Below are 23,540 nucleotides of genomic sequence, written 5' to 3' on the forward strand. Positions count from 1 at the left end.
ACAAATTTGTTAGTGAATAATATGCATTTTTATTGTGAAGAAATAGAATATACAAACTCTGCTAATATCTTCTTAAGAAAACAGAACTACGATATTACAGACATTTTGTTTCCTACTGTATATCATTGGTAAAAAAAAAAAATTACACAATTGTCAATTTATGTTTACATTAATAAATAAAAAAAGTACAACATACAAAACACAATAGTACAATTCTTGATAAGACATTTTTTTTATATACAAAATTTTACATTTCATTAATAAATCTGTATTAAGTACAATACAGAATATGAAAATACTAGAAAAATACAACACACCTGGAAGGTTTGTCGTCATTATAAAAATGTGTGTTATATGACAAAAAGAGTAGAAGTGTAAAGCACTCATGTTGAAAACAATAATGTGTCCATTAGTTCATGTGTCAGGCTCGAAGGCACCGTTAGTCCGGCCAGTCGGTCTCTTTGGGAGAGGTCTCTCTTTTGATCTGACTCTCCTTCTGCTGCCGGCCGACCCCGAAGCGTCTGGATCTGAAAATACGCCCTGAGATGATGTTGTGGAGAGTCCTGCTTTTTTCACCTTCTTTTTCCTTTTAGTTCTGTAGGGAAACCATATTTTGAAATCAGCATTTTTTTCCCAATACATTATATAGGTTTTAAACATGTCTATCGTAGCTCTGTGTCGTCTTTTTTCTCTTTAAGAAAAGCAAAAGTCAAACCCTAATGGTTTTCAGTAAGTTAACCCTGTGTGTGAAAGAGAACTTAGTGAGCAAAGCACCAGTAAAGTGAGATACTTACTTGGCATCAGTCAACTCAGGGTCGGTGTCAGAAAGCGTTGGTTCAGAAAGAAACTTAAGGTCCCCAGAAGAACTAATTGCAGCAGAGACCTTGGAAAGGTGAGGAAGGAGAAAAAAAGATATTGCAACTAGAAGAAGACAGGAAAAGATACCACACCATCCGATAGCCCATAAACCGTCATGTATTAGTTTTTCATTTAAGTGATACTCCCAAAACTCACTCATAATTTCACCAAAATATGCCAAAGTACAGAATTTCCAGTAGCATGAACAAGCTGTATTTGTCGCAATAATGGCTTACTGGAACACACTGGGCATGTACACGTTTCTATGGACGACACTGTTTTCCTTGGACAAAAACATGTCAGCACTGAAATCCCATTGCAGCCGAGGCAATCATCACAACGCACATCCAAAACAAATCTTTGCAGGTGTTACGTAACAACAATCTGCACAAAAATTCCAGCACACAATTTGACCTCAGATGACTGCAGGAAGTCAATTTTTTTGGTCAAAACAGTGTCAATTTCCATGTTGGATTAAAAAGAACAGGGAAAACAGCAGCGTGACTGTATTTTTTTTTTTTTTTGTCTTTTAATGCTGTTAAAGCTTTTAAAGCCATTTTCCAGGCCTGCAAAGAGTGTTTGATGGTGATATATGGATATGGATTTTGGCTTAAGTATCACTTTAACAAACAGAAACAGAGACACCGTAAACAAGACACAGAACACATGCATCTGGAGTGCAATCATGTATATCCCTGTTTCCGCCTCACCAGTTTAAAGAGCCCTTCCCCTTTCAGCCCATAGTCATTATTACTGATGAAAAAAGATTCAGATTTAAGACAGATGGGATTGAATCTTTCTGTCTCCTCACCCTGGTTGGTGTTGACCTCTCAAACGTCCCTTCAGACAAGACTGTGTGTGCATCTACGGACTGAGTCACCTCTTCACTGACATCTCCTGTAACGATACAAACAACTTATAATCTTGCATCACATTTGAAGGCTTTATAACACATTATCCACAAGGTGTCTGTCACAAGAAAACACAATCCTCTCACTCTGATCTGCCACATAAGACGCAAGAAAATATCCCTGCTGCCCATTGGCCAGGCGTCCAAACCACCAGTTGTCGTTGTCTTTGTACAGCACGTGGATGACATCACCGCGGCATATGGTAAGCTCATCAGAACGATTAGCTCTGTAGTCGTAGAGAGAGACAACCTACAGGGGGAACACAAATTGTGGAGAGGTTGATTGGGAGATGGGAAAAGTTGCATGTGACTGAGCTTGACAGTTGCAAGTGAAGACTTACTATTTGTTGAACAGGAGAAGTTTCCACATGGACGCCTGAGGAAATGTGATCGGGAATGGTCTGATGGAAAGAAAAGAACATTGTTTTAATCTTGTAAAAATGTTATTTGGCAGACTCCGGTAACAGCTGACTACCAGTTTGATAAAGTTCATCTGGATAAGATTACATTTAGTAAAGAAAGAAAAGAGAACATGCATCAGAAAAGTAACTATTATCAGCCTTACCGTCTGTAGCCTGAAAGATGAAGCTCCTTTTAGACGATGACCAACTGGACTGAACCCGCCTGAAATGGATAATAAAACAACAACAAAGAGCAAACATAAATATTTGATCGTGGCCTGTTACATGATCCAGTGACTTTTATTCACGGTGCTCACTTACGAACACAGGTAAAAATTACAAGAGGTCCCTCTGCGTCTCTGTGTATGGTGTACATGCTTCAGGAGACTCTAAACCACAACGCTGGAAGCATTTGGTCTTGGTCACACAGTCTTTACTTTGTGCAGCTCATAATCTTTGGAAATATTTGACCTCAGGTGTCATAGAGCAGCAGTAAAGCCATTCATTGGTTAGAGACAAACAACAATGTGATTAACGGTACGAGGCACTCACGGTTTTGGGTGCTCAGGGCTGCTTGGGGGATAAACTGCTCGGCCAGAGAACCAGAGAGCTGCAGCTTGGAGTGCGGCGACAGGAGAGATGGAGGCGGTAATGTGGCATTTAATATCGTCTGTGAAAAAAACCCCAGTCGGACTTGAGTTGCATAGTAATTACTGTATTTCAGAACGGCAGTAATTATTGTCTTTTTATGTAAAGAGGTCACTTATCATTAAATATATACACTCTATAACCATCATTTCTTGTTTTGTGGTGTTTCCCTTTTCAGTGCTTGAGGGCAAAACAAAGACAGCATTAGTTTTAACAAAAGCTCAGGTCGTGGATGGTACCAAGCCTCAGAGCATTTGTTATTGGGCCATAAGAATTAGGCAAAATAAAGCTGAATAATGATTACATAACTTAATAAGCTACATGGTTTATTTGTATTTTGTCTTGTCTAAGTAACCACAGTCAAACACAGACTGAATTAAGTTAGGGTTCTGTTTAGTTTATGCTTGCCTGCTGCTTCTTGGGCACTATTTTCTTGCTGTGTGTCCCTCTTCTTCTCTTTTGGAAGTATATATAGAAAGATAACACCTGAGCCATAACTTACATTATTTACAGGCACTGAACCATAAAGCAGACTAATAGAAACGTGAACTCTTGTCACCTTGTCTTCTAGTGTGTAATGGGGTGTGCAGAACAATTATGATCAGCAAGTATGCCACTTCCCTGCCCTGGTCACTCATTAAAAAAAAGTCAATATAACAAAGGTCCCATTATATATAAAAAACTCTAGGAACCCCTGTTATACAGAACAAAATAAATGTTGGCATGAAGGGCTCTGCAGGTGCATCCTTATCTAAGACCACAGAGGTGTGTTTGAAGAAAAGAGATCAAAAACGTACTGTGCCAGCATCCGATACCACGCTCCTCCGAGTGTGAGTGATGCACACCTTTTCTGAAACACAAAAGAAAAGAATATTTTTCATGTTCGTGAAGAGACAACACTTGTTGTACAAACAGGTAAATTCATAATGCAGTACCATGCTAATCATACAACCAAAGCTGCACAACAATCTATAATACAGACTGTACCTGTTTCATAAATGTATCCAGAAGCTGAAGATCTTTGATGCGGTTCCTAAACAATGTTTTGAAAGGGTGAGATTATGCACATTTTGTACAGACTGTAATAAGACAACTACTACTACTTATTTCAAAGTAAATTTCAAAGAAGTAGAAGATGAGTATTTACAAGTACTGAATCCAACTGCTCTTTGACACATTGCATTTTGAATGCAAGTCTTGTTGCTTGGGCGTACTGATCCATGGTTGAAGAAGCAGTGTCCTGAAACATCAGGGAATCAGGTGTGTTTCTGAAAGTTTTGTTGTCAGCAGAAGCTGATCTGCTCATTGTCTTTATATTGTGCACCTCCAGCTGGGAAACTGTGGGAAAGCACAAGACATTCTTAGATCAGTGTGTACTACAATGACTGTACATTACTATGAATATCAAAAACTAAATTTAAGACATTTTAAGACTTTTTAAGGATCTGCAGGTACCCTGTTTAATTTCTGCCTGAAAAAAGTGAGCACAGTTAATGAGATTCAGGGGCTAAATCCAGACATAAGTAAAATGTCACTTGTCAGATGTTTTCACCAAGAAAAGCTCTAACCTTTGCGGTCATACAGGTAGACATGGACAGGCTGGCTCTGACCGAAGGCACAGAAAGCTACCATGTTCTCGTGAGGGTGGAATGACACACTGTGCAGAGCGGAGCGGTAACAAAGTTCGGAGTACACTGCGACTTGGTCACCTGGGAAGACAGACAAATTGACAGCTGGAGCCACTGTGCCGAATACTGTCAAAACTTTTAAGAAGCAACTGGATTCTTTATGTGGGGTAAAAAAAAAGATACTCACCAGTATCAGTATTCCAGACATACGCCATGCCATCTTCGCTGCCAGAAAAGATGAAGTTTCCACATGGTGTGAAAGTGCTATAGATCCTCTCTCTGTAGTTTGTGGCTCCGGTGTATTTCTTCACAGCCAGACTGAATGGGGCAGATATATCGCAGATATAAAAGAAAGTACAAATATATATTTTGACTGATACATACATGTATTTTAAACAAATCCTATGTGTTTTTGGGCCTCAACAGCAAATTTTCCAAGCAATAAAATATGATTCTTCATTTTCTTTAGATTATGCCTTCACCTACCATGTTTTATTATTGTTACTATGGTTACCTTCATTATATTATAGATCATATAGCACTTGTTATACCATTTTCTTTGCTTATCCTACAACCATTTGCTCCTACACTTCTACAGTTACCATTTCAGAGGTTATGAAAATAATTTAGTCCAGTCTGTCATTTTAGGAGACAGCAACCTCCATGAAAATAATGCACCTCCACTGATGTGTTTCCGTTTAATACATGAGTGGAGTTCCTGGTAATTAAAGTAATATTCAGGACACAGGTCATTGCTTCCTGTAATTACAGATGGATTTTTTTTAACAGTTCTGTCATATTTACATTCTCAAATCCATCATCCTCAGGACACTGTCTTTAGCATGGATGAGCAGGCACCGCCCGTTTGGATGGAGCTGCAGCATATTGATTGGGATACCGTTGAGGTCACTCTCACCGATTTTCTGCCAAGACACAAACATGCAGGATTTCAAATTTCAACTCAGATCACTATTTGACAAATGTACAGTATACTATAAGGCATGTACGTGAATTAAACTGTTACCTTCTCTATACACCAGTGGTGACATAGCTGCCGTTTGCTTCTGTCATTCACTGAAGTTTTCCATACATTGATTAGGCCGGTGTTGTCTGCAGAGAACATTCTCCTTCCTAATTACAAAAAAAACCCCAACAATCATGAGAGTGTACATCTACAATAGCCTTCATTCACATTACAAAACAAGTCAAGCCTCACATTAAATACACCACAATTACTACTTTAAAATGAGGTTAGAACAGGAGGGGATCTCTGAGATCCCCAGGACTAATCAATTAACATTAAAGGACATTGTACCCAGGCTGTTGTATATAATACCTAAAACTAATTACATATTGGTGTCCTACAGATATAACACATGAAATATATACTAAATATAAGTTAGTATTTCTTACATGTACATGCAGTGGATCCCCTCTGTTTTCATACTGTCAACCGAGACTTTCTTTTTGTAACATTCCTCATAACAATAACATTATTATTACGCCGATACCAATGTATCGGTCTCTGCGTATATGATGTCTGATATGTGCTGATATTTTAGTCATACAAGCAGTATTTAATGTATATTTGATCCTTTTTCTTAGTTCAATTAAAAAATATATGTACATGTGTTTTTGTTATATGTTTTTTTGTTATTTAGTTAGTTTAAGTTATTTATAATGATTAAATTCCCAGTGTTGCAATAAAGTTTATTGTCAAACTGTCACAAGTGTTTGATAACTACATTTAAGGGATCATTGTAAAAAATGTATGTTTATGTATATATTCTTTATATATAAAATGATCAGGTGAAATGTCGATATCTGAAGTTTTTTATTTCTTAATATTGGTATTGGCATCGGCCCCAAAGATCCAGTATCGGTCAGGCCCTAAACATTATGTTTAAATTATACGAGGGCAGGCAGTGTGTAAAAGGTCAAAATAATTCTTATCTTGTGCTGCTGGTGGCTGTGGGCCTATCTCATCATACACTGAGAGACACATCCAACTGACAGACAGCCAGTCTACAACAGGGCTCACACACATACGCACAGACACATTAGTTAAAACACAAAATACCTTCAGTGTCAAAACAAACAGTGTTGATAAAACCGTTGTGACCCTCGAACTCCTGCAGTAGCCGGCCATTCACATCGTCGACATCAAGCCTCCACACTCGCAGCAGAGAGTCGTAGCCCCCCGTCACCACCAGGTTCTGGGCGGTGGGATGGTACTGAGCACAGTACACAAATGATGGATGCGGGAGAACCTTCTGGGCCGTTCCCAGAAGCCTCTCCACGTTCCACTCTCTGAAGGAGGAGAACAAGATGAAGAAAAATGGAATTAAGCAAAACTACCTTACACAAAGAATAATATACTCTTTAAATGTACTCTTGAGTCAGACAGTCTCAGCTGGTAAAGACTGCAACCCAAAACATGCTGTGTCACCGGTAAGACAAAGACATACTGAACAACAGCTATATGAGGAGTACTCACTCCCTCTAGAGGTGCTACAAAAACAGCTGCTACAGCAACTGTCCCTGCCTCAAACACTGCTGTTTGATTCACTTCTAATCAGTTTTACCTGTTATTTTATCTAATCAGAGAAACCTACCTGACAGTTCCATCAGAGGAGGCAGACAAAAGACTCCGATCATCTCTGGACCAGCAGAGATCATACACGATTTTGAGATGGCCATTGAAGGCAGCCAAAACTTTGCCAGAAGGGATCTCATACACTGAAACAGTAAATGATCAAGTTATTTTTCACACAATGTATTTTACATAAATTACACAAGTTGCAGACTCCTGAGGTCAATCTCCTCAGATGTTTATAACAACTGCATATAAACAGCAAGTTAATTAGTTGGAGTTTTCTGCTCATGAGCATACGCAGGAGGAGTTTTTCACAGGTGAGGTGTTGCTTACCTACAACAGGGAAAGCATCTCTGTCAGCACAAGCAGCAGCCAACAGTGTCCCAGCATGAGAGAAGAGAACTGTGAAACAGCCCATCTGACCACCACGAAACGCCAACATGGGTTTGTTAGGAATCCGACAGACCTAAAACAGAAAACCACCGCTTAAGACTCAGCAGCACTTTGAGCTGCATTTATTGTATAAAAGGTGCTATACAAATAGAGTTATCATTATTATTATTATTATCATTATTACTTGTGAAGTCAAACCAATCTTGGGTCAGAAAGTAAGAGCAAATACTTTTGACTCTGTTTTAAGTGCCAGACACAGTAACTGGAGTTTGACAAGGGGCAAAAAATGTCAAAAAGCTAAAGTAATCACTGTGATGATAAGATATAAAAATTAATTTAGTTTAGATTTAGTTTAAGGGTTTACAGCACACTATCCATTCTGTGCTCACCTTCAAACAATCTCCATGATTTGTAATGACTAATAATCAGGGTTGTTCATTACAAGTGAAAAATAACCAAATATCATTAGAGCAAAGATATTCTTTTAAGCTACTGACCTGCCCAGGCAGCCTGCTCCATCTCAAGGCTGGCGGCTTGCTGTCTAGAGTCTGTGTCAGGCTTCTCTTGGTGGCTTCATTCTGCAGTTCACTGTAGGAGGTGCTTCCCCTCTCCTCCTGCAGCGCCATCATGGAACGAATACATGGGTCCACCTAGAGAACAAACAGTAAGTCAGGCAGGACATATTACTGAATCAACAGGTGGTTTGATTGCCTACATTATTAACTTACTTGTAACATATCAAATATGTATACAGTATGTCTAGACAATTTGAGTAGAGACAGATCATCAAGCAATAATTAATAGTAGCAACTATTAAGCAACAACTGACTTACATGCTCAGGGAGCTTAATGCCCTTCACCGTAACATAAAGAGTGGATGGGTATTTGTTTCGGGGGTGCTTCTTCCACCACTCGACCACATCAATTGTTTTATGTTGCCTCTTTGCCCTGGGTGGGGGGCAGAATAGCTGGAGGCGAAGTTTACTGTCGATATTCAGCACACCATTAGTGCCAACTAGCTAAAGGATTTAGGAGGAAACATGAAATAAGCATTAAAAAAAGCAATAAAAACATTCTGGATGATATTTTCTTCCAAATGGCGAGGACAAATATAATACCTTGAGGAATGCCCATGCAATCTTTCTGAAACCTCGTTCATGTTTGTCAACGTCAGCATTGGCTCTTGCTTCTTCCATAGTTATGAAATCCAGGATCTTTATAAAACATTGAAATAAAAAGAATGATTAACAGGCACACTGAAATTGGCTTCAAAGTTAAATATGTTTTACATGAAATTTCTTACTTCAAAGAAGAATATGACTCTGGGGCTTTCGTCATTTTGTTGTACGAAATGTCCAAAGCGTTCGTTAAAGATGATCTGCTCCTGCCACTCAGGGATGATTGATTTGTTCTTCTTGAAATCAAAAGGTTGAGTCATGATGGGGAGAATGTGATCAACGTTCTCTTGTTCATAGAATGAGGAAACTGGACGATGGCTGTGAAAAAAGAAAGCAATTAAGCAAATAAATTAAAATACTCAATGCAAGCGGCTACTAAACAAGACAGATAAAAAACACAAACACTAAACCGCAGTGAGGTCGGGTCTGACATCATCACCATTCTCACCTGTCTTCTTTCTTCACATACTTTCCAGTGATCTCATCAATGACGTGAATCTTCACCATGGGGTGTGAGATCAGCAAGTCCGTCTTGAGCCGATCTGTTCTGTGTACGTAAAGTCCCAGCACAAGGCTGTCATCAAAGACTGGTCTCTGTGGTGCTTCTGCCTCAGTTTCAATCTCTTCTTTGACAACTGAAAACAGGAAAATAAGACATGGCATTCATCCACATCACGTGCTGCCGACTTTTGGAACTTAATTTCACATCTTATTTTCAGACAATTATCATCTAATAACCTTTCTTTTTCTTTTTCTTTTTCTTTCTTCCCCTTGATTCTGTTTCATTTTCGGCATCAACGTCCGGGTCGGCACCTTCATCTTGATCTCTGGTGGAGTGAAAAGTATTAATCTTACTTTAACATGCTTCTAAAAACAGTAGCCTGTAGTCATATTACCATATCATATTAATAGGTATATACGCACCCTACATCTGACTCTGTGATTACAGATTTCAACTTCTTCTTTTTTTTCTTTCCAACATCATTATTCAGTAAAACACTCTGGGAGACTGAACTGTCTTCTTCTGTCTTGACCTGTGTCTTTTTCAAAGTCTTTTCCTCCTCCTGTGCAATCTGCTGCTGGTATTCATGTAGCAGATTGTCCTCAGCATCTTCAGCCTGGCTTTCTGCCTTGACCTCTGCATCTCCTTTGCTTTTCCCTTTCTTACTTCTCCGTTTTGGTTCCTTTCCACCGCCAACATCATCTGACTCCAAAGTGATCTCAGACTTGGAAGCATCTGCATCCTGCTGGGTGTAACTTGTGCTGTCCTCAGGTACAGGAAGTGAAGGAAGCTCCCTCTTACTTTTTCGCTTACCTTTTGATGTTTGACTCTCCTCTTGGTTTAGACTGTTATTGATGTTAACCTTTTCTGCTATTTCTCTCTCTCTCTGCTTGTTCTTGGTAAAGCGTGGGCTAGCCTGTTCAGGGTGATATATGTTCTGGAGGGTAGTCTCATCATCCTCTGTATCCTTCCCGAGGTTGAGATTCTTTTGTAGAGTCTGGAGCTACAAAGGTAGGATTTATTTTAATAACATGTCAACCATTACATTACATTTACATTACTTTGCAGTGTATCTTGGGGGAAGGAGGAAAATTACACAAAATGTTGTTATTCTAATTTCCTCTGCTGTACACTGTATGCTGAACTTTTAAGTCACATTTTCTGACACTTTTCAACATGTAACTGTGCTCTCCCCTACTAAAGATAGAAATGCACACAGTAGAAACCTAACCCTTACCACAATGGTCTCTTTGGTTTCAGAGTTTTTTTTCTTTAACTTTTTCTTTTCTGATTCAGTGTATTTCTTGAACACATCGTTGAATCTGTCCCGGGTCGTTGCCCGGTCTTCACTCTCACCTGTAAAAAAGTAATACTACCATTAGTGGGCAAAGTGGATGTGGACTAGCTATGGTGAGATCAGTTAAGACGATCACAGCAATGTGTGCAATCACCGACAACTACCCAACAGTATATAAAGAAGTAAATCAGCCCCACCTTGATCAGCTACAACACTGATATTGTGTTTACATGTTAAAGGACGGGTTCATAATTTTTCAAGTCTGTCTTTAAACTATAGTCAGGTACCCAGATGAACATTGAAACCTGTTGTTCTTGTTGTAATCATTCCTCCTGTTCATATCAGCCATTAGACAATGCATAATGTGATTCATAATGTGCTTACAATGTAAGTGATGGAGGCCAGAGTCCACAGTTATCCATCTGTGCTATAACATATTTAAACGTTTATGTGACACTAATATGAGGCTTCAGCCGTCCAAATTCAAGTCAAATCAAGTAAATATCTTTCAGTGTTAAAGTATTTTCACCCTAACCCTTACTCCCTCTTTTTGTTATTTTACTTCCACCCCAGCTCAAACATTGTCCAAGGAAACACAAAGACAAGATATAATGTTGAAAAAGACTGTAAATGCGGCAGATATCTACTATGTGACTAACTCAGACTGCTGAAGCCACATATAAGCTTCAAATAAACCTTCAAATGAATGTCTGCACAAAATGACTGTGTGGATTTTTGGCTCCCATTACTTACACTGAAAGTACATTTGAAGGGGATCTTTTAATTTCTAGTATGAACAGGAGGCTTGATTAGAGCAAAGAAAAACTCTTTCAGTGTTCATTTGGGCACCGGACTGTTATTTTAAGACCCATTTAAACCCACTATCATTTAATGCATCAATAACAATAATCAAATTCTATGATAAATGTAGTGATATACAACCTTGAAAGAAGCTATTCTGCATTGTCTTTACCTTTTAAACCTACGAATGTACAATTGTGATTAAGGGGCATTTTTTATTTCTGAATTAGCATTTTTCACACTGCAGTGATACTACTTTTAGAGTGTGTTGGGGAACAGTAATGTTAGAAAACTCACCAGCAGGCATTCTCAGGCACCGAAATGTCTCTCATTCTGAGTGAAGAAGGCTGTAATGTTAAAAAAGAGAGAGAGAGGCTTTAGTCTAAAAATATAAAACAGGGATAACGCTGCACAATGAAATCTCAGCTAATGTTAGATCACCCACCACAGTACATTGCTTTGCCTATATACAAAGCCTACAAAGCTTTGCAACACAGTTTAGGTTTGTGAAGTTTAGCAATTTTAATAAAACACTGAAGCAAAACCACTATGACCCTATAAGGTTAGACGTGTTTTCTGTATTCAGCTGACGAGGTAATAGCTGCGTTACTTAGCGTTAGCTTGCTAAGTGCTAACACTAGCTACGTTTGTTACCGTTAGATTAATATTTTAGGTTCTTGGACAAACAGCCTTAAGCTCCAGAGACAAATCAGTTCCACACATGAATGTATATTGACAGGCTGGCTTGCAGTTAGCTGACAGTAACTTCATGTAACTAACCTGCAGTGATTGTGCCGTCCTCTAACTTCACCAACAACGCTGCGATGGTTTCCAAGTCAACCAGCGAGGGCGGAGCATTGCCACGGTCACCGTGTCCGTGACGTAGCACCCAAACAACAGATTAGCCAATGACGTTTGAAGAACCGGTGAGTGAGATTTAGTGACATCTAGCGGTGAAATGTGCGGATTGCAACCAACTACCGTCCCCATGGATGTATGTGGCATATGGTTTAAAAAAAAAGTTTCCCTTTATTTTACAGTAATATCTGTTATTAGAATAGCTGCAACATGTTAAATAACAGGTGTTCTGGGTCTAGGGGATATGCAGTCACCTCATTAGGTACACCTGTGCAATCTAATTCAATCAAATACAACAGCTCTGCCATAAATTCTACTTTTTTCAAGTTTATACATTTTAAGTTTTTATTTACACAATTATATTGACTGGTGTTCCTAATATTTTATATTATATAATATATATATATATTATTTCGTGTATGTTAATTGAATGGACAAAATATTAGGAACCCCATTCAATATAATGCACCCTAAAACACCATCATCACCTATTATGCCTCAATAATAAATTGACAGTTTACCGGCTTCTTGACAAAACTTTAAAATGTATAAGCTTCATAAATGTAGAATTTATGACAGAGCTTTTGTATGAGATTGAATACGTTTGTACAGGTGTACCTAATGAAGTGTCCAGTGGCTGTAGTACACACAGTAGTGCATGAATTACATGGAACTATTGCAGGATGTTTTGCAGGGGTGCTTAATGTGAAGGCTACCACAGCACCATAACAAAGCATTATTCAAACTATGAAGGACAATAATTATTTCGGTCTTCCTGGTGTTTTAATAAAATAATCAATATCTTACACCCAATGTTCATTGTCATGCAAATGTGTGCTTCCAGATTACATACTGACCGTTTTTAAAACTGAAGGATGTATTTCATATGACAAGCATACAAATCAGTAAGAAAGTAAATAATTACATGTACTCAAGTGCTGGCATTGTACTTATGTGACATTTTGAATACGTATTCCCATTTTTGTGTTGTTGTTGTTTTTTTGTTTTTTTTAATGTTTAGCCTTTGCACAGTCTATGCTTTGCACGTGCTTTACCGCACTCACCTCAGGGCCACCGTATTTACGACATAAACAAAGAAAGAGGAAAAATAGTCAATTAAAACAAATAAGTCAATACATAGCTGCTACTTGTTTTCATTTTAAAATCTGATTGCATGACTTTATAATCAAGTATTTGAAATGTGATAAACTTACTGTAATAATGAATTAGCTAATCTACCTTGCAGTCATGTGACGTCTCAGTAGGCGCGTCTTAGTGCTTGTTGTGGAAAGAGGACAGGTGCGTCCTTACACAAGATGCAGTCATGGCTTCTGGCTTTTGTGAGAATTGCTCCCGATTGCTTAAAGATGTCGCTGTTCACTTGAGGAGAGTCTGTAGAGAGTTTGGGCAGAAAATAAGCGACGTTTTCAGAGAGCTTTCTCAGTGCACCTGCATAAGGAATACACCTGACAGGAGTTTTCCGAGGAGGAAGACCACATTACACCTCCTGCATGGTCGGTACATTCAGCACATTTTCTTTGTTGTGGACGGGAAACACGTACAGTATACAAACGTTATCTTGTTATTTGTGAGACAAAGTTTATCCAATTGTGCAACTCACATCTGGGTATTTGTAATGATAAATGATTTTAATACATTATTTAATAAAAAAACTATTTCTTGGCATTTACATAATTCATGTATCAATCTGAAACAAAGTATTTTTAAATTAATAAACTATTATTCATCAGTCACACATTGTCGATTAATTTCTTCTCTTAGATCATGAAACTCAACTGCTCAATCAGGAGAGTCTGCAAACACTGAGCAGACTTGCAGCCTCAGAAAAGCCTGATCTACAAATGACTGCAGCCGTGTATTATTTACATCTCAGTCACAATCGTGAGTGAAGAAAACAAACAGATTTTTATGTTACTTCTGATAATCTGCATGATAGTAATGACTTGCAGAATAGTGCACATAAATTATGACTACTGCCTGAACTGCATGCTTGTCATACCATTGTCTGTAGAAAGGGTTCTCTAACGGGTGTGACCAGTATCATGCAAATATTCAACTGTATTTTTTCCAGGGAAGATAATACCCAACATGTGCCAGCTTCAGTGTCATGACAGATTAACAATAAATAGATGTATGTAGGAATCTCACAGTTTTATTGTGATAAATTGGCAACCTCAGGTAACTCATGGTAACTTACTTCAGTTTTTTTCCCTTTGTCAGTTCATTGTTGTGATAAGCTCAGTACAGAACACTTTTGAGTAGGTAAATATATGACCACGTATTTTGCATCAAGGTGACAGTTGACAGATTGTTTTGTTTGCTTGGTTGAGGTTAATAGATACAGTTGGGGTATCTCCAGTAAGGATTTCATTTAAAACCAGTCAAATATCGAATGTTCCTTTCTAGCATTTGACTTTAATCGATGGAAGTCTGATAGCTAATTTGAGTCTGACTTGTAGATCATTCTTGGCTATGTCCCTGACTCCTAATATTCTGCTTCTTTAAACTATAATGCTTTTTTAAAATTTATTTTATTGTCTTTTGCTCTCTGTAATTGTATGTTATAGTAACATCCCCCTTACCAGATGCCTTCATGGAACCAATCTTGGCTTTACTTTTCTCATCTGACCTGGATGTGCAAAAGACTATCTCTCTCTCCTTGGTCAATCTGTTAGTAAAGAATAATGGTAAGAGCCAAGAATCATAAGGTATTGAAATCCATTCAAAATTATTAAACCCTCTTCAATTTATTCACAAGTGCCCTTAATGATTGAAGTATGTATTAATGATGTAAAATCAGTGCAGTATCACAGCTTTCATTAGGAATCACCTAGGTTATGTGGCTTTAATGAAAAGATCATGTTGTCAATAATTACTATGTGATTTCAGTATGTAAAGAGTTGGCGATTGAAATGGGAATACTGATACCCATACTGGAGTTGTTCCAGTCTGGTGATCCCACCGCTCAGTGTCACTCCTGTGCATGTGTGGCCATGCTGGCCTCTTCAGGTTTGTACGAACACATGGTAACGGTTTGAAATTACATTTTCTGCTTTAAAGTGAAACATAAATGAAGATGTGTAGAAAACATAGCAATCGATGTATATGTGCAATATGATGTTAATTCTACTAGACATAGTGTTGTCACAGGCTTTTACTGTGTGATATTTATTTATTTTTCCTCAAGTTGTTTATTTAAAATGGAAGCAGATTTGTAATTCTGCAAACTACTACACATATACTTATATTGTAAGGTGAAGAATAGGAAAAATCAGTGGATGACGTAGCAGAAAATGATGGACATTGGTCAGAAAGTTAAAAAAGAATAAATAGTTGTGCCATGTGCTTTAATAAAGGTCTCTCTGCTGTGTCAGCACTCCAGTCTCATTCATCCTAATCATCTGCTTTAGGTACCTACATAAATTAATTGAGGTACTTATAGATGAGGCAAAAATCTTGAATACCTTGGCTTTCCCAGAATTTTGCCACATTTATCGCTGATGTGCGATAATATTATAGTGTAGATTAGTAGAGCAGATGTGTAGAACATTTTCTTTTTCTTCACACAGAGTCAAACAGAGATGCTTTGATGGTGGATGGAATCATTCCACTGTTGGTTTTAGCAAGATCTTACGATCCGCCGGTGCAACAGAGCGCAGCTTGGGCCTTGTTACATCTCACACAGTCAGGTAGGATCATTTTGCGTTGTTTATTTGATTTCACTGTTCATGTGTTTTTCATAAAATCAAGAGAAACTTTTGTTTCAGTGTTAACTTAAAGGTATTTTTAATCTGCATGAATATAACATGGAAACATCCTAAATTTGATCTTCTAGATTGGTCAATGAGGATCTTGTGTCAAGCAGGAACAATTCCTGTCCTGGTTCTTCTGCTGCAGTCCTCAGATTCAGAGGTTCAGTTTTACAGCTGCACCGCTCTGTGTAACATTGCTGCCATCCAGGAGCATCACCCAAAGCTCCTCAGCATTGGGGGCAATTATTTGTTAAAGTCTCTTGTGACACTCATGTCTTCATCTGTGCAGAAGGTGATTGCAACTTTAGTGGGTGATTCAAGGTAAATCAGCACCAATATATATGATACTGTGGATGATTTTTCTTTAAATTACATTTTCAGAATTCAGCCCAAGCATGCAGATGCCTACAAAATCTATCGAAGAATGGTAATTACTGTCAAAAACAAAGAAACAGTAAAGCTATACCACACAGGAATCAGATACTGTTTGTGATTTTTTTTTTTTATGTGCAGTTTTGATCCAGGAGCAGCTGATGGAGCTTGACTGTGTGTTGCCTCTGAAAACGCTGCTGAAAACTTCCACTCCTGTGTGGACAAAGTCAGCTCTAACACTACTGTCTGCACTGTCTTCACATCCACCTAATAATGTATGATTTACTATGCAGAAGCATCATAATAAGAATTTAACTATTTATTGTGTGTGTGACTTTTTTCACATTTTGGGACATCTTTTTTGTTTGAAATAGGGTTAAGGTAAACAAATGCTGTGTAGCCCATTACCTAACTATGCTTCTTAAATCCTTTATACTAATAATATTCCCATACTTTGCTTCCAGGAGGCCTTATTGAACGAGGGAGTGCTGGATGTGATGGGTCATCTCCTACATCATCACTGTTCCAGCTCTGTTATAATCACACATAGCTCCAAGATCATCACCAACCTGAGTAGCTCCTGCATGGGTCAGCAGGTACAAGGCCAAAGCTATAATTCATGATTTCATGACCGGTCTGACACATTTCCACTGTAAACACAGTGCATTACACTTGAGATTGAAAAACTCTTGATAAAGTCATGCTGAATCCCATCATTTGTATCGACATTGTTACTTAGGCTGTGATGGAGACTCAGTGCTTATCAGGACTCCTCGGGGCACTTGTGTCTCCAGCCCTGTCAGATGAGACTTTGATGCTTGTGACATCATGCTTACATAATCTGATGACCTGGGGTGAGTGAACTGGACTTTGTACTTGTGTCTTCATTTTTGAATGTTTGTTATGGATTACGATGTAGTGACAATTTAATACACTTTTTATGATCAATTATATCTTTGACTATCTATTGATATCTCCCATTGTTGTTTTCCTATTTCAGATCCACTTAAGTCTAAGTTGTCAGAAACAGTAACATCAGAACAAGTTTCAGGACTGGTGAAGCTCTCTGAACAAACAGGAAATCTTCAGTTGTCATATAACTGTGCAGTCATCATAAGCAAACTAGAAATGACAGGTGCGTTAAGTGTGACGTACTTAAATGACCCATCCAATAATGAGTTTGTTTCAACATTAATAAATTCTAAATATTGTTATATTCTTTGTTTTCATGCTAATAGGGGAGATCATTCAGTTGCTGAGACCTCAGTACATCACTATGTCCGAGTACCTGTTGGTATTTCTCAAAAACAAAGATGTTAAATTTCAGCATCTTGGCATAGTTACCATATTCAACCTCAAGAAAGGTTTGTATTTGTTGAACACATACTTACTTCGTAACTGAAATTACTGTAAAATATCATATCATCCATTGTAATTGAGGGGTTCATTGCCTGCTTTGTGCTGCTTTTCTTGCTGCAGATGGAGACTTTTCAACACTGTTGGCTAACAGTGAACTGGAGGTCCAGCTTTGGAAGGTGCATGCGCAGACAGAGGAGACCAGACGGCTACTGCTAATGATTCAGCCCATTTCTCCATCTTGGCTCAACCCTTAAGTCACTCGGTACTGAGAAATGCACAGTGTGGACTGTATCAAGTGTTTACATTCATACTGCATGGACAAGCATCATTTTTACATCATTTTTAAATGTGTTTATTTTAATGTGTTTTTAATTACAGTCAACAAATTAGCTGAAAAACAAGGCAAATACACGGCATAGTATCAACTTTAATCAAATATGGCATATATTTCACCTTTCAACATCTTAACAAGTGATAATAATAAGCAATACCTAAAGATCAAATATTTATGATCGGATACATTTGTTTTTATATTTTTGCATTTTAATAAATCATTTAAATCTTACACCTCAAACTTTGCTTTGTAAAGTGATTGCGCAATATCAAACAAAGCAACTGGCAGTGCAATAAATGCTTTGTGCAAGATATTCTCTAAAACGATGCACACAAAACGCAAGCAAAGTCTTTGGAAACCAAGTTCCTTAGCAGCTTTGAAATATGTGATTGCTATACTTCACAAAATCAAAGGGTAAGATAGGAATTGAGAGAGGACGTGAGCTTTCACCACTAACCTAAACTCTTGTGTTCTTAGCACAAACAGCCACTTGAACTAATCTATAACTCCACAGTGACAAAACTGAGGAAGGAAAAGTGCTTCAATAGCAGGAAATATCAGGAATAAGCGATAAGCATATGGCTGACATATGTTGTGATTGTTAGAATGGCTAATCCTAGTATTTTAACGTTTACATAGGCAACACTCGCCAGCAAACTATCATTACCACTGTCTAAATCTACTGTGTTTTGGATAGTCATTATTAGTTGAGAAACCTGCTGTACTTAATTAATTATTTGTGCCACTGGTTACACACAGAAAAGTGACCAAATGCTCACATCCTCCTGAGAGGCAAGGCTGTGGTTTTACATGCTCTTCCAAGGTGCCAAAGGGAAGCGAAATGGCTGTGCATCAGTAATTCCTGTGTTTCAGAGAAATCGCGGCTTTCCAACAAAGTGTTTGAACGTCTGCCCACCTTGCAGGTGATCAGATGACCTCTAAAGAATACACAAGAAGGAGTAAAAGAAGGTATTAGAAAGAGATGTATAGAACATTTGTGATCTTTTAATGACGGCTGTACAGAGTCATCCTCAGGTTAGGAAACGTTCTTATCCACCAACCTGAATATCTGATTTCAAAATTAACTAGCCCTTTCTGCATAGCCCACAGCTCAAGATGAACTGCTGTGCCTCTTTGCAGCTAATTGGGGACAGTCATGTCAGATGATGGAACGTGTAAATTAGTTTCTAGGTCCACAAGGTGCCTCACCCTTTAAATACTCACTAGCCAGAGCCAAATGTGCCAAGAATCTGGCTGGTAGTTGGTGTTAATTTCCCATCCTGAGGAAAAACTGTTCTCACATGATCTCCTGGTTGCTTCTCACCTGCTCGTTGGTGGGGCTGGATCTCTTCCAGCCCTGTGAGAGTCCTGAGAGACCTACGTTCTTTGAAGGCCACAACAGGTACCATGTCCTCCTCATTGTTCATCCCCAGCTGTGAGGCCCTAGACCCCACTGGTAGCTTGATGGCATCCTCTATAGTGCCATTGATTTCTATAGGCTCTGTGTTTTCCTTTGGTTTCGATTCATTTGGCAAGATCCGCGCTGGTACTGATTTCTGTGTTAAAAAAGGATGAACCAATTTAGTCAAGGACAGACTGTGGCTTTTAGAATAGGAGCTGGTTAGTTATTAGTCAATGATGGATTTGCGTCATAACTCCCCAAGGGCAATGTCTACTTCTAAAAAAAATTGAATAATAAATCTCACCGTATCTGGAGAATCAGTCCTCCTGGTCCTCCGCATGATCTCCTCAAGTCGCTGGGAAAAAAATACAGCTTTCATAAAAATGCTCTAGTGGACCTTGTAGAAAATATTCACTCTCTTGAGTAAGACAGGATATTTGATATTATACATTTTGATGAATCTACAGTGGTGAATGTACAGACAGTTATGTAAAGATATGGTCATCTACATTTTAAAAAGTCACCTTTTTTCTGACTTGGCGTTCTGCCTCCTCCTTCTGTGCCTGTAATTCTCGCTCTTTCTTTATTTGTTCTGCTTTTTCTCTCTCTTTGGCTTGTTCCTCCTCTCGCTGCATTAGACACAAACAGAGTAGATAAACCAAATCTTGTCAGAATGAGCACAAAAACAGAACATTAATCACTTTAATAAGGATAAATGAGTAAATGAAACCCCTAAAAACATCCATGAGGAAAATCTGCAGAACCTTAAGTGCAGTTTACCTCACTGCTGATAGAAGTAATGTTTGCATTGCCCACCTGTTTCTGCAGAAGGGCGGCCTCCCTCATGGCCTGAGCTCTTTCTTCCTCAGCTTGTCGCTGCTCCTCTTCCTCCCTTCTCCTCTTTTCCTCTATCAGACGTTGAGCCTCGGCCTGCTGTTGCGCTCTCTCCTCTGCCCTCCTGCGCTCCAGCTCTTCACGACTCTGCCTGGACAAACAGGAAATTTTGACAACTGTCTTATACTTCTTTCAGAGTAATTGTCCCATTGCTGCAGTTTATCTGACCAGCAGGTGCTTACCTATCAGTCTCCTCTCTCTGCAGCCGCTCCTGCTCCTCTCTCTCCCTTTGGAGACGGGCCTCTCTCCTCTTTTCAGCCAGGAGACGTGAAGCTGCCTCTGGGTCTGTAGTACCAGCTGAAGGCCTGCTCATGACTTCAGGAGGCTGTGGAGCTGGATTAGGAGTCATCTTCACAGGACCTTAAGAGGGATAATATCAACCTCAATATTTATCTGGAACATTTGATAAACAACTGAAATACTCATTTTTTTATTTCAGGCATTTCTCTTTTGGATGCTTACTTCCATCTCCTGCTGTTCTGGTTACAGCCTCTCTCCCTTTGTCGGGCAGGTTTGGACGTGGAGCCTCTGGTGAATTTTCAGTCTTCATTTTCTCTTTCCGACCTTCAGCTGATGTCCTGACAGGCCTCGAGTTACCAGGTGAGAGGGCAGAACTACAAACAGCAACATCTTCCTCGGGGACTGAGGGGAGCTCCAGCTGCAGTGGAGTGGAATGTCTGCTGATTGATCTTCGGGGAGTCCTTTAATGCCCGACAAAAAAGAAAAAGAAAAAAAAGAGGATGTCCCACTTTGTTCATTTTACTGTTACTGTTTCATCTCAGTGGATATTTTCACTCACACATTTGACCTACCGTTCTGGTGAGGGGGATGTTGTTCTGCTCTTTTTAACCGTGGATGGTTTAACATTACTGTTGACAGCAGTCGATCTAATATTTGAGCCGTTGTTTGAGGTCTTCTTATTAGTATCTTTCTGTCTTGCTGCTTTGATCTAAACCAAAAAGAAGACACAAAAAAAAAACAGCTAGAAAAAAAGGATCCATTATTTAGCTTTGTAGCGCATATTAACACTGATCATAGAAGAGTGGAATTACCTGTGTCACATTGATACTTCTCTGTTGGCTCTTGCTGGGACTGGAAGAGGCAGATGGCCTGTGGTGCACTGAACCAGAATGGTGCTGGGTTTTGTGGGGGGTGGTGGTGGTGGTGGTGTTGGTGGTAGTCATGGAGTGAAATGAAACTGCACGGCGACAAACATGGACAACTGAGCCAGTGTTTAGTGCCATAAACATGGAATTTGAAGAAATATGCAACGGGTGGAAATGTGAAAACAGTGTGTAAACAGAGAGGAAAATGAGCAGTGTTAATTAGAGCCTGGAAGTTGTATTATAAGAGCCAGTAGCATTGCCTTGATGTTAAAGCAAATAAGTAAATGTTGTTACTATGGGAGGGAGTACCTTCTTCTCCTGACTGACAACCGGCACTCTTGCTCCTGGCCAGATAAGAGCATGTAGGGGTCAGGAGGCGACTGACCAAGTTCTTCTCCCATGTTGTCAGAGGCAAGCGACGTGGAACTAACGTATTGATCAGTATAAAGTTTTTAAGTGCAGCAAAAACCAAAGATAAGGCACAGCAAGAATGATTGTGTTAACATATGTTACACAGAGAACAGATATTGGTGTTATGGGATAGATTATTGGACAGAAAACAAAAGAAAACAAATTCACTCTTGCTTACTGTTCTTGGTGAGCTTCCTTCCTCTTGAGTTTTGGCTCAGGCTCTGTTGGGCTTTTATGCTCTTCTCCAAGGTCCGGCGCACTGCAGTTTCATATCGTTCCTTAATTAAGGAAAACAAACTTCAGTGTTTATGTCATTCAGTCCAGTCACAGTAGCTGAGCTGTGAAATCGCCTGCCTCACCTATAATAAAAGTTTTGTGAATTGGAACATCAAAACTTACTTTCTCCTCCTTCAGCCTCTGCCTGCGCTTCTCCTCAACAGCAGCACGCCTCCTCTCCTCTCTGAGCCTCTGCTCCAAGAGTTTATTCTTGCGCTCCTGCAGTTGTTGTTCATGGTAGCGCCTGGCTCGCTGCTCCCGCTCCAACCTGCTCAGTTCTCGAGAGGCTGAGGAAAATAAGTGAACCAGTATAAATAGATGGATCAGTTATGTATGTTAATCTTATTAGATATTGAGGACAATGCATTATCAGTGCCGCATGAGTTGTGCCACCTTTGGAGCTCACATACCAAGTAACTTCTTTTGCTCTTCTCTTCTTTCCCGAGCAGCTTTCAGCCTCTCATCAGTATTTTGTCCATTAGCCACTAGAATGCCAGAATAATACTTTATAGTTAATGATTAATACTATTACCTATATTAAACAATAAAACCCTAATGTAGGTGGACAGTCTTTGAGACATTATCTGATATCCTAATAATATGACAGCTGATTGATAAAAGGATGAGTGAGTTGTGTCAAACCTGCAGTGGCCCGTGGAGTCACTATGTTGCAGATTGGGACAGGCTTGTCATAACAGGCTGTTTTCTTTGCCTGTGAATTTGGTTTGATATTAGCTCCATTATCTGGAAGTAAATAACAAAAAATCAAGTTATACATAAAAAGAAAACACCAATACTTTTCTTTTCATTATGTGAATATGTCTATATCATCAAATATCCCCTCTTTTAAAATGTTCTACAATTTGTAATCAAAAGCAAACTGAGATAAAAATCTGTCCCAAACAGTACTACTGTATTATGGACGGGGATGGCCTTAGGGTCAGCTGCAAATGAAAGAGCCATTATAAACTGCGTGCATATAAAAGTCTAAGGGAACATGCTAGCACCTGACTAGTCTTCATGGAAACGACTGAAATAACCAATGAAAAAGGTCAAGACAGAGAGGCACCACACAAGATGAGATGCGCACAGGACAAAAAAAATCACATGAATGTATTCCTTAAGGGTTAAAAAATATCAGGATGCTGAATATTGCATACATATTATGTAATCCGTTCCAACACATTCCCCCTGATTTCCTGACGTGTATGGTAGGCAAGCTTAGTTACAAAATGCTCAATTATTTCTTAAAGGGAATGTATAATCTATATATTGTATTCATGCGTCATCAAAATGATCAGATTATCCTGTGTTTGTGATCTATAGTAACCCTGGCTTGGCTTCAAGAAAAGGCTTGTTTTGATCAGATTGTAAACAAAACATTATTTTTTAAAAACATGTAAAAGCTATACTAACCTCCTGTTTTTATGAATCCATTCCCTTTCCTCTGGCTCTCGATGATATGCTGAGAAAGTGGTCCCTGCGATGGAGGGATAACACTCTGTTTCTTCTGCACAGCCATGCTAGGTATTGAACCTGGCAT

At 38.9% G+C, this 23,540-nt stretch overlaps 3 protein-coding genes across 3 annotated transcripts; 1 reads left to right on the plus strand and 2 right to left on the minus strand.

Moving 5' to 3' along the window:
• Nucleotides 1-45: 45 nt before the first annotated feature.
• Nucleotides 46-12,025, minus strand: ahi1 (Abelson helper integration site 1). Its single transcript, XM_062440597.1, has 27 exons — nucleotides 11,993-12,025; nucleotides 11,510-11,559; nucleotides 10,352-10,470; nucleotides 9,537-10,117; nucleotides 9,351-9,439; nucleotides 9,061-9,247; nucleotides 8,738-8,930; nucleotides 8,553-8,648; nucleotides 8,268-8,453; nucleotides 7,932-8,084; nucleotides 7,375-7,507; nucleotides 7,061-7,184; nucleotides 6,526-6,755; nucleotides 5,470-5,576; nucleotides 5,250-5,368; nucleotides 4,633-4,763; nucleotides 4,386-4,526; nucleotides 3,965-4,155; nucleotides 3,805-3,850; nucleotides 3,615-3,667; nucleotides 2,722-2,839; nucleotides 2,334-2,392; nucleotides 2,110-2,169; nucleotides 1,856-2,018; nucleotides 1,670-1,755; nucleotides 795-883; nucleotides 46-595 (listed from the first exon to the last, which is right to left on the minus strand). Exons 2-27 carry the CDS (start codon nucleotides 11,517-11,519, stop codon nucleotides 415-417), a joined length of 3,645 nt encoding a protein of 1,214 aa, XP_062296581.1. The 5' UTR covers nucleotides 11,520-11,559; nucleotides 11,993-12,025; the 3' UTR covers nucleotides 46-414.
• A 1,369-nt stretch (nucleotides 12,026-13,394) lies between these two features.
• LOC134001072 (uncharacterized) lies at nucleotides 13,395-17,980 on the plus strand. The gene is made up of 13 exons (XM_062440621.1): nucleotides 13,395-13,584; nucleotides 13,853-13,972; nucleotides 14,659-14,778; nucleotides 14,981-15,100; nucleotides 15,661-15,780; nucleotides 15,927-16,135; nucleotides 16,225-16,270; nucleotides 16,357-16,490; nucleotides 16,680-16,811; nucleotides 16,955-17,069; nucleotides 17,216-17,350; nucleotides 17,454-17,579; nucleotides 17,695-17,980. Exons 1-13 carry the CDS (start codon nucleotides 13,395-13,397, stop codon nucleotides 17,826-17,828), a joined length of 1,701 nt encoding a protein of 566 aa, XP_062296605.1. The 3' UTR covers nucleotides 17,829-17,980.
• A 797-nt stretch (nucleotides 17,981-18,777) lies between these two features.
• map7a (microtubule-associated protein 7a) lies at nucleotides 18,778-23,540 on the minus strand. The gene is made up of 15 exons (XM_062440840.1): nucleotides 23,414-23,540; nucleotides 22,640-22,741; nucleotides 22,408-22,482; nucleotides 22,121-22,284; nucleotides 21,900-21,999; nucleotides 21,620-21,736; nucleotides 21,257-21,426; nucleotides 21,017-21,153; nucleotides 20,667-20,905; nucleotides 20,387-20,564; nucleotides 20,127-20,295; nucleotides 19,835-19,939; nucleotides 19,615-19,665; nucleotides 19,210-19,464; nucleotides 18,778-18,846 (listed from the first exon to the last, which is right to left on the minus strand). The coding sequence occupies exons 1-15, from the start codon at nucleotides 23,538-23,540 to the stop codon at nucleotides 18,778-18,780; spliced, it is 2,058 nt and encodes a 685-aa protein (XP_062296824.1).

The sequence above is a fragment of the Scomber scombrus genome, chromosome 19 (genome assembly GCF_963691925.1).
Source record: "Scomber scombrus chromosome 19, fScoSco1.1, whole genome shotgun sequence".
Lineage (NCBI taxonomy): Eukaryota > Metazoa > Chordata > Actinopteri > Scombriformes > Scombridae > Scomber > Scomber scombrus.

What these genes read in the sequence shown, in the direction of transcription:
- map7a (XM_062440840.1), bottom strand. Translation starts at nt 23,540, where the DNA reads ATGCCAGGTTCAATACCTAGCATGGCTGTGCAGAAGAAACAGAGTGTT. An exon ending in GAAGTATCAATGTGACACAG is followed by an intron (nt 21,154 to 21,256) that starts GTAATTCCACTC and finishes TTTTTGGTTTAG; the next exon opens with ATCAAAGCAGCAAGACAGAA. An exon ending in AGAAGCAACCAGGAGATCAT is followed by an intron (nt 18,847 to 19,209) that starts GTGAGAACAGTT and finishes TGTATTCTTTAG; the next exon opens with AGGTCATCTGATCACCTGCA.
- ahi1 (XM_062440597.1), bottom strand. An exon ending in TCCTCTGATGGAACTGTCAG is followed by an intron (nt 6,756 to 7,060) that starts GTAGGTTTCTCT and finishes CTCCTCCTTCAG; the next exon opens with AGAGTGGAACGTGGAGAGGC. An exon ending in CATCTTTCAGGCTACAGACG is followed by an intron (nt 2,170 to 2,333) that starts GTAAGGCTGATA and finishes TCTTTCCATCAG; the next exon opens with ACCATTCCCGATCACATTTC.
- LOC134001072 (XM_062440621.1), top strand. Translation starts at nt 13,395, where the DNA reads ATGGCTTCTGGCTTTTGTGAGAATTGCTCCCGATTGCTTAAAGATGTC. An exon ending in CACATTACACCTCCTGCATG is followed by an intron (nt 13,585 to 13,852) that starts GTCGGTACATTC and finishes TTCTTCTCTTAG; the next exon opens with ATCATGAAACTCAACTGCTC. An exon ending in TGTCTTCATCTGTGCAGAAG is followed by an intron (nt 16,136 to 16,224) that starts GTGATTGCAACT and finishes TTACATTTTCAG; the next exon opens with AATTCAGCCCAAGCATGCAG.